Source organism: Amia ocellicauda, chromosome 15, assembly GCF_036373705.1.
Source record: "Amia ocellicauda isolate fAmiCal2 chromosome 15, fAmiCal2.hap1, whole genome shotgun sequence".
NCBI lineage: Eukaryota > Metazoa > Chordata > Actinopteri > Amiiformes > Amiidae > Amia > Amia ocellicauda.
The window spans coordinates 2,637,110-2,646,118 of record NC_089864.1 but is presented as its reverse complement, the minus strand read 5'-3'; the positions used below and the strand labels follow the sequence as shown (position 1 = coordinate 2,646,118).

General features: G+C 41.3%; 1 protein-coding gene across 2 annotated transcripts; it reads left to right on the top strand.

Annotated features, from left to right (window-relative positions):
- The first annotated feature begins 815 nt into the window (after positions 1–815).
- LOC136771774 (uncharacterized) lies at positions 816–8,217 on the top strand. Of its 2 annotated transcripts, none has more exons than XM_066724287.1 (5): positions 816–1,516; positions 2,753–2,796; positions 3,086–3,355; positions 6,007–6,285; positions 6,454–8,217. In XM_066724287.1, the coding sequence occupies exons 2-5, from the start codon at positions 2,766–2,768 to the stop codon at positions 6,768–6,770; spliced, it is 897 nt and encodes a 298-aa protein (XP_066580384.1). In that variant the 5' UTR covers positions 816–1,516; positions 2,753–2,765; the 3' UTR covers positions 6,771–8,217. The 2 variants fall into 2 exon arrangements, with proteins under 2 accessions (XP_066580384.1, XP_066580385.1); XM_066724288.1 differs by lacking the exon at positions 816–1,516 and adding an exon at positions 1,863–2,194.
- The last annotated feature ends 792 nt before the right edge of the window (positions 8,218–9,009 follow it).

Here is a 9,009-nt window from a genome sequence, read left to right as displayed (position 1 = left end):
TTTCCTGAACTGAGCCCCACACCACACTACCTCTCTACAGACTTGCTTCAATTCTCCCTTCCTTGCAATGCCTGGTAGAGTTGCCAGCCACAGTGGCCTTGGACCCCCGAAAGTTTACTTTCTCCTGATAGCATATGACAGGATTTATTTTTCTCCCTCATGTACTGTTTGTGTTTGTTTGTTTGTTTGTTTGTTTATTGCTCTGTTATTTATGTGTATCTGATGCATATTTTCTTTTTACGCTGGGTTGTAAAATGCTCTGTAGAAATTCTTGGGAGCTGTTTAAAAAAGAAATAATCACTGTAATGAATGAGATCTGCTGTCGCCCTCTGCTGGCCGTTTGCAGTGTATATATATATATATATATATATATATATATATATATATATATATATATATATATATATATATATATAGATAGATATATAGATAGATATATATATGGACCTGGAAAGCTACCATGATGCCTTGCTATATTTGCATATATCACCCAATGTGTTACAAATGTTAAAACTTAACAATCGCGATGTCCTTACTACACAAATCTGCTTCCTTGTAGCGGTTGTCCGCTGTGAGAAGTATGTGCATTTGTAAGCCATATTGTGTAATGGGGCTCGTATGCCCACCCTAACCTCATGGGCATTGATTGAGGGTTGGGATTGCAACTAGAAGCAGCTGCGCGGTTCCCTGCGGCCTCTGGGTGTGAAGTTGACAGGTAATGGATGATTGTTTTTAAAACGATTTTAAAAATGAATCTTAATTGTTTTTAAAGATTTAGTTGCTTTTAAACCACTAATTGTTTAGGGGTTTTTTTGGTTTAGTTTTGTTATATTCTTTTGTCAAATACATTGACCGTTTTGGATTTAATTTTAAATGCATTGGACCTTTTTTGTTTGTTTTTTATTTTTACCTTTTTAATTGTTTCTTTAATTTGTCCAATGCACTTTCAGTTATTTTCAATGTATTTGACTTTTATGTTGGTGAGCAGTTTTTGCTTTAATCACATTTGTTTTGTTGTTTTGGGCACGTTTATTTTGAAGTTAATTGTTTTGTTTTTTGTTAAAATCACAAAGATTTTAAAAATTAAGTGATTTTAAGAATTGATTTTTAAAGATTTTAATCATAAGTATTAAAAAATTGAATTGTTTTTTTAAATAAAATTGTAAAATACTATACCAAATAAAACAGTACTTTGCGATTATTCTGCGTTTTGGGCTTTGTATAGATGTGTGGGTCGAGCCTGTACTGGGCATGCGCAGCTTGACGGTGTAAAAACCTCCCTCCACGCGTGACACGTCAGGACTCGAGTTCAGTTCAATTCCTGCGTCTAAGTGACCAAAATAAAGTGGAATTAAAAACAAGAACTAACATATATTGATAATAAATACCAAAATAGTCAAGAAGGAAATTCATAGGAAGTGGAATAAGGAGAGAGAAAACAGAAAATGAAAAGACCATGAGGGGGTGCAGTAGGGAAAGGGCGAGAGGACTCCAGACTGAGGAGATCATACAAGTTGTGAGTATACCTACTTTTGTGAAATATGATTTATAAAAGCAGTTATTGTCTATGCATAGCCTGTCCTAATCTTAATTGTCATTGCTAGTAAACAGCGAATGAAAACATAGGTTACTAAGTAGTAATAAGTTACTACTGTGATGGCAGCAGGAGAAACACTGACGAAGTGGTGCTTTCAAAGGGGATTAAAACAATAAGATAAATATATGCTTGATCTGAAAAGGTTGTTCCTGCTCTCCAAGTTCGTGTTTTTTTAGCTACGGACTAGAGGATTAATATATTTAGCCTTCACATTACATTACTCTTGCTTATTTGATCTGTATTGTTGTTGTTGTGGTTAAATAATTACAAATACTTCCTTTTGTAAGGTGTAGACTACGTGGGCTATTTATATACCATTATGTGCCTTTTGTATATTTTCAAATTAACTTAATCCTATTATAGTAAACCAAATGGGGACCCCAAAAACTATATTGTATTAGACTATTGCTGTGTTGGAAATTTCAATAAGACATTGTGCATCTAACAGGGAGCGCTTAGTGCATAGAAATCTCAGCGCGGTCCCTTTAAGAGCAGACTCGGCATGACGGAGCTGCGCAGAAGGGCGTGTCTGCGCAAGTAATCCGGCTGCCGTGCAGTTCACACCTGCTTCATATAACAAGGGCTACGGGATACACAGTGAGTCGCAGCTGAGTTGTAGATAAATGCGAAAAACTATTTATTTCATTGTGAAAAGAAAAAAACCCACAATGGCGGCGATGTGTTTTTGCGGAAATGTCGCAAATAGGCTGTAGTCATGTGGTTACAAAACCTGAAGAGTCGCGCAGCAGCGGTTTGTAACGCAGTCAGACTCGAGGACATGTGAGCATGGGCTTTGTCGTCTCTGCTATACATACAGTACTTTAGAGAAAACTTTAGAGTAAAGCGCGCTGACCTGCGACTTCTCAGCAGACACCCTTATCCAGGATGACTTAAAATTGTTACATTTCATTATTAAATGTGATTTTGTTGCATTATTATTTTTTGTTTAGACTGGACTCATGCTTACCATACAGTATTGTATGATATTGACCAACTATATTGAACTTCATCACGTTTGCCAGCCTCTTCCACAGGTGAAGGACATGTCTGGACATGTCTGTCTGTACATACATGACCAGGGAAACGCAGCATGCTGATGTGATGGGAGAAGCTGGTTTGTTTGAGAGGTGACCTCTGTCTCTTTCTGTATTGCAGGGTTTTAGGAACAATGCTGAGACTATGGTTTCTCCTGTTGGCGGGTGAGTTGCTGGCATGTGCCGTCTCTCCTCTCTAATCTGGGCAAGTTCACATCAAATCCACGCTTGCCCCCCTCAGTTTGTTACAGACTGTGCCAGTATGTGCCCAGCTGAGCTTGCATTGTTTAAATTTTTTGATAAATACTATATATATATTTATTTAACCAGGTAGTATAGTGCACATCATACATCATATGCTAGTGAAAGTTAAACTGCATAAGCCACCTTGGAGACATGTCTGACCTTTATAGTAATACCCACATTTAACAGAATATAGGTCTCCTCTTCCCAGGGTCAGCGCTGTCGGAGGACGTCAGTGCGTCATATGGGCAGAACGTGTCGTTCAGGATTGGCGGCTACACAGAGGTGGAATTCTCGACCAGCAGGCAGACCCTGATGTTCATCAAGGGGAAGCCGCTGCCTGCTGACTTCCAGGGCCGAGTGTCCATGGAGGATGAGGAGTTACGACTGCGGGGGGTGACTTTCCAGCACCAGGGTTTATACATTGCCTACAATGGGGAAGCAGAGAAGCCTGCTGCCACCATGAATTTAACTGTGACAGGTGAGAGGGAAGGAAAGGGGGGGATCTATTGACCGTGGTGTGGGGCACAGGTTGAAGGCAATGCTGTTTGGAGTGCTGGGAGAGACAGTGGGGCAGCAGTGAGGAGTAGTGGTCAGGGCTTGTAAGTGCCCTGGATAATAGTGTCACCGCCCCAAACACTAATAATAATTTTATGAAAAAAACCTACTTCAATGCTTAATCTGAGTTTGCTGGAGTTTGAAGTGCATAATCAACTTATCCTGGGAGGAACTTATGACTGAAACACAGATCTCTTGCCCAATGCTGGCAGCAGGCCCAGCACCACGAGGGGGCTAAAGGGGGCAATGCCCCCTCAGTTTTGTATCTGTATTATGTTCTACAATTTGCCCCCTCAGTCATGCCCACCCGATGTGTTGATGTTATTCTATTCTGCTACACAGCGCTAACACCATCAAAGTTTTCAGGGGCACACAGCTCACTTTTGGTAGGTCATTTATATTAATATTAAACTGTCTATGTGCTTCATTCATGCAACTCCATAGCACCATTCATTCACCAGTCACACACATTTTACCAGGATTTTAAATTTATTTTTGGCCTTCACACCAAGAAGGGTGTGGTCAATTTGACTATTTAGGTTTGCTTTCAAAGTTAAGTATGCCTACAACAACAACAACAAAATATTGCACAGTGATAACAAAATATCTAACGTTAATTTGTAGGCAAAGTGAGTTTTGCAGTGCTCACAATTGTGTGGAAAAACTGCAACATTACAGTGAGTTTGACGATTTCAGGGAGAAATACAAGGACACGGACAGCCCACCCAAACAAACGGCAAAGAGACAGGTACACAGATTTTCAAATCACTATTCACAAGTACGTGTGGTTGGTTGTGGTAGTGCAGTGTACAGTATTGTTTCATTTCTGTGATTGTAAATGCATTGTATTGGCATGGGAAAGTGTTATGTTGGTATTTAGCAATTGTTTTGCATTGCATAGATGGGTATTGTGCATGTGGTGTAGCATTGTCATAACTTGCATTTTTTTTTAGCCAATTTTGAATTATCCATGTTGTTAAACTGTAGCCTGTATTCTTGTGGCGGGACGGCCGTGTGTGGCTACAAATGTTTCTCCTGCAATGAGGCTCCTCACACATTCTCCCTAAAATCTTACTCATTTGCCCCAAAATGTTCTGTGCACACCCACCCTCTGGCCCCTTGCTTTTGCCGGAGGGAGCGGTATCGGTCACCTCTCTTTTTTAATGTGACAAATCTCATGCATTGAGGGCTATGCAAACACATTGTGTGTAATTGTACTATACATCCCGTTTTATCATGTTGTGCCCCCTCAGTAATTTCTGATGTCCCCTTGCGAGTTAATCCTGCTGCCGGGACTGGCTCTCAGACGATCGGTTTTGATTTATTAAAAACTTTAATCACACAGGTAGATTGTTGAAAATGCATTGTTTGACACTACTGTCACTACAAATATTAATGTGTAACAGTGAACCAGAATGTGTCCAATTTTAAAACTACAATCTATTCTTAATTCAGCAAGTTGCTCTTGGGTTGATATTGAAATATTTTTGCACTTTCTGCTGTAGAAAGGTGAATTTTGAATGTGCCTAGAGGAACTTTTCTTTGGCTGAGAACTATTGTATCTTACAATGGGAGTCAATGTGCTCAATCGGCTCCTGAAAGTCAATGTCCCCCACAACATAGGAGGCAATGACTCCTATAACTTTCTCAGTGATGCCTTTAGCTCAGGCTCTGTCCGGGCTACCCAGAGTGTCAGATTGCATCAGGGTCTGCAACATGTGGCTCTTTAAGACCTAACTTGCTGCTCCCGACAGCTATTCTTTTTTTTTGGCCAGGAAACATTTATTCATTTTTTGTTGCCTTTCCATTTAGACCAGGGGTTCCCAATGTCTGGTGATGGAGGGCCAATTTCCAGAGATTGCATGGGATGGGGGGGCACAGTAGAAAATGAGCCACCGATGAAAACTAAATTTCCCAAATGATACCCTTTTATTTCCTATTAATTTCTGTTGGGGAACATTTATGAACATTTATAAATTAGGTTAGCTAGTACAAGCACCAAAACCAGTCAATAAATGTTATATTAAAAAGAAAGACAATTCATGCATAAGTCACCCGAAAACTGCAAATTCCAAAGTTGCTTACACATTAACAGTGCATTGTGCAACTGAAACAACTGAGCAATAATTATACCAATATTTATACATATTTTTTCAAATGTTTCTTATTATCCAGTAGACTTGCTTGATGTTGAAATACTGTCCCGAGCTTCCTCCTCTTGATACTTCATTGGAATATGCTTTACAAACGGCCATTCTGCTGTCCCGATTGGCACAGATGACATTTTCAGGTAACCAGGCATGTTCAAAGCGCATATAAACATAACATAGCACTTAATTACTACTTATTTAGAAGTGGGAAAAGCAGCACTATCAGTCAGAAATATCGGCAATTTTAAAACAAAAGCTGGACGATATATCGGGGCTTCCCAAGTTCTCTCTCTCTCTCTCTCTCTCTCTCTCTCTCTCTCTCTCTCTCTCTCTCCAGGACCAGGGCTGGAGAACCAATTCCAGTACTGTAGTATTACCTTTTAATAAGGTGTCCTCATGCTGTCCTGTATCTTTTTCCTCTCAGCTCAAACTGGAAACCTCTCCCTGCCGCACGGAGTGGATCTCTCCCTCCCCCTGTTCACTGCAGAACCAGTGCAGGTGCTGTTTGGATCCGCTGAGTCTACCACAGTCCTACTGAACAGCTCAGGGCTCCCTGGCCCCGGGTACGAGCACAGAGTGTCAGTGCAGAGCGGCTCTCTGACCCTGCGCTCACTCACAGCAGCTGACCAGGGAAACTACACAGTAAGGGACTGCAGCACCAACCGGACCATCAGCACCATGTCTGTGTCTGTCACTGAGGAAGGTGAGCGCATCTTGGTTAAGGCCCACACCAAAACTTTTGACCAGTTAGATAATTATAGATATTGTTGATAGTTATTTGAAAAAAGTATTTTGTTCCTTTTTTGTGTAGTTCAGAAAAGCCCCATTGAATTCGAGCTGATTTTTCACTCCTACCCCCCACCCCCTCCAGAGTCCACCACCGCTGCTGGGAACATAGTTGTACTCATTGCCATCGTGAGCCTGCTTTTAGTGGCTTGTTTGCCACTTTGCTTGGGATGCTGCTTACGTCTGAGGAGAGGAAACCTCATCGATACAGACCAAGGACTCCCCCAGGTCAATGCCACTGAGAACGGGAACGCCAACAGTCATTCCCCTACAGCACTCCAAGGCCCGAGCAGCCAGACAGAACTGGAAACCAGCCATCCCGCCGTTGAGACGGACATTCTGCTGCCCAGTGCAGGGGAGCCCTCTGTGGGAGCGGGGCTGGAGGAGGTCCACAGTGAGTAATCGGGGTGGGGGGGCATAGAGCCAATGTGTTCCGTGTCCTACCAAACCAAACTATTTGTAAATTTTTATGTTAGGGGGCAGCTTGTTTACACCTCATAACCCCACTCTCCATTACTCAATGGGACTGATGGCACAGTGGTGACCAAACAGTCCTTTCATTTGAAGCTTCTGCATATAAGCTTTTAACTCTAATAAGCTGTCCCACTCCTTACTCCCTTCATATATTTTTTACAATTTTACTATTCAGCATTAACATGTCATATTTTGTATTTTCATATTTTAAAACTTCTTAGCCATGGATATCATAAACATTGTTTTCCATTTGCCAAGTTGTTTTACACAAAGCCTGGATGATTTGAATCAAATCACTTTTACATTCCCTCAATTCCCCCACTGCCACATCAAATCTAGACCCGGTTCCTTATGACCGTTCATTTGATCTGTAACACATTTCAGTACTAATGTAGACGCAGAGGTGTTTTGTTTTGCTGATCCTTAACTGCACACAGACATTACATATAGTAATAAGGCTCAAAATAGGGGCCAATCAGTGATGCAGTGTTCACTCCTAGATGGTTTCTGATTATTTTTTCATTAAGACAAACTTGTTACCTCCTCCACATTCCTGTGGACGTGTAATTGGCTGGAGTTGCTGTTGTCCACTGCTTTTCAGCCCTGGTCCTGGGTCTCTCAGGTGTTGAGTCCCTGCCGGGTCATTCAGTTCTCTACCTCAAACACCTTCCAAAAACTGACCGTAATGACAAAGGTATAATCAACTTTAGTCTTACAAAGCTTCTGATGAAGTAATTTAGAAGTCTGGCAGACACTTGAACACTCTTCCCACTTCTGCGCTCTCTCATGTGACTCCCTGTATTATTGATTTTATTTGATGTACTGTTTGTTTGATTTTATCTACAGTCTGTTTCTCCTTGTGCCAGAAGCTTTGCCTTAAAGTAAAAACAAATTAATATGCAAAAATTACCCTGTATCACTTCATCTGATAAAATGTTTACATGAATCGAAAGAAAGAAAAAAAAAAAAAATACAATTCCCACGCAAAGCAGTGCTCAGGGAACCAGCTTAAACGGGCTGTAGCACAGAGAGGGTGGGAACATTGCACTGAATGTTAAATACACAATCTACCTGTAGTGTGAGACTGAAGAGTCTACTAGCTTGCTGGGTGTGACTGAGTGAGAAAAAGAAATAGTTTTGGAATTTCCCTATCAAGTGTTTTACTCTGACAGCTGCCATTAGGTGTGCAGATGAAATGAAACCAGTGATTAATAAGATGGTAGAGATGTAGATTTGACCCAGTGGCCGGAGAGAAGTTTATACATGATGATTGTTTGTATTTATTTGCGCAGATACAGTGAGGGGAAAAAAGTATTTGATCCCCTGCTGATTTTGTACGTTTGCCCACTGATGGAGAAATTATCAATCTATAATTTTAATGGTAGGTGTATTTTAACAGTGAGAGACAGAATAACAACAACAAAATCCAGAAAAACGCATTTCAAAAAATGTATAAATTGATTTGCATGTTATTGAGTGAAATAAGTATTTGATCCCCTATCAATCAGCAAGATTTCTGGCTCCCAGGTGTCTTTTATACAGGTAACGAGCTGAGATTAGGAGCACTCTCTTAAAGGGACTGCTCCTAATCTCAGCTCGTTACCTGTATAAAAGACACCTGTCCACAGAAGCAATCAATCAATCAGATTCCAAACTCTCCACCATGGCCAAGACCAAAGAGCTGTCCAAGGATGTCAGGGACAAGATTGTAGACCTACACAAGGCTGGAATGGGCTACAAGACCATCGCCAAGCAGCTTGGTGAGAAGGTGACAACAGTTGGTGCGATTATTCGCAAATGGAAGAAACACAAAATAACTGTCAGTCTCCCTCGGTCTGGGGCTCCATGCAAGATCTCACCTCGTGGAGTTTCAATGATCATGAGAACGGTGAGGAATCAGCCCAGAACTACACGGGAGGATCTTGTTAATGATCTCAAGGCAGCTGGGACCATAGTCACCAAGAAAACAATTGGTAACACACTACGCCGTGAAGGACTGAAATCCTGCAGCGCCCGCAAGGTCCCCCTGCTCAAGAAAGCACATGTACAGGCCCGTCTGAAGTTTGCCAATGAATATCTGAATGATTCGGAGGAGAACTGGGTGAAAGTGTTGTGGTCAGATGAGACCAAAATCGAGCTCTTTGGCATCAACTCAACTCGCCGTGTT

Coding starts and splice junctions, on each gene's coding strand:
- LOC136771774 (XM_066724287.1), top strand. CDS start 2,766: ATGCTGAGACTATGGTTTCTCCTGTTGGCGG. Junction 3,356..6,006: donor CATGAATTTAACTGTGACAG/GTGAGAGGGAAG, acceptor TTTTCCTCTCAG/CTCAAACTGGAAACCTCTCC. Junction 6,286..6,453: donor TGTGTCTGTCACTGAGGAAG/GTGAGCGCATCT, acceptor CACCCCCTCCAG/AGTCCACCACCGCTGCTGGG.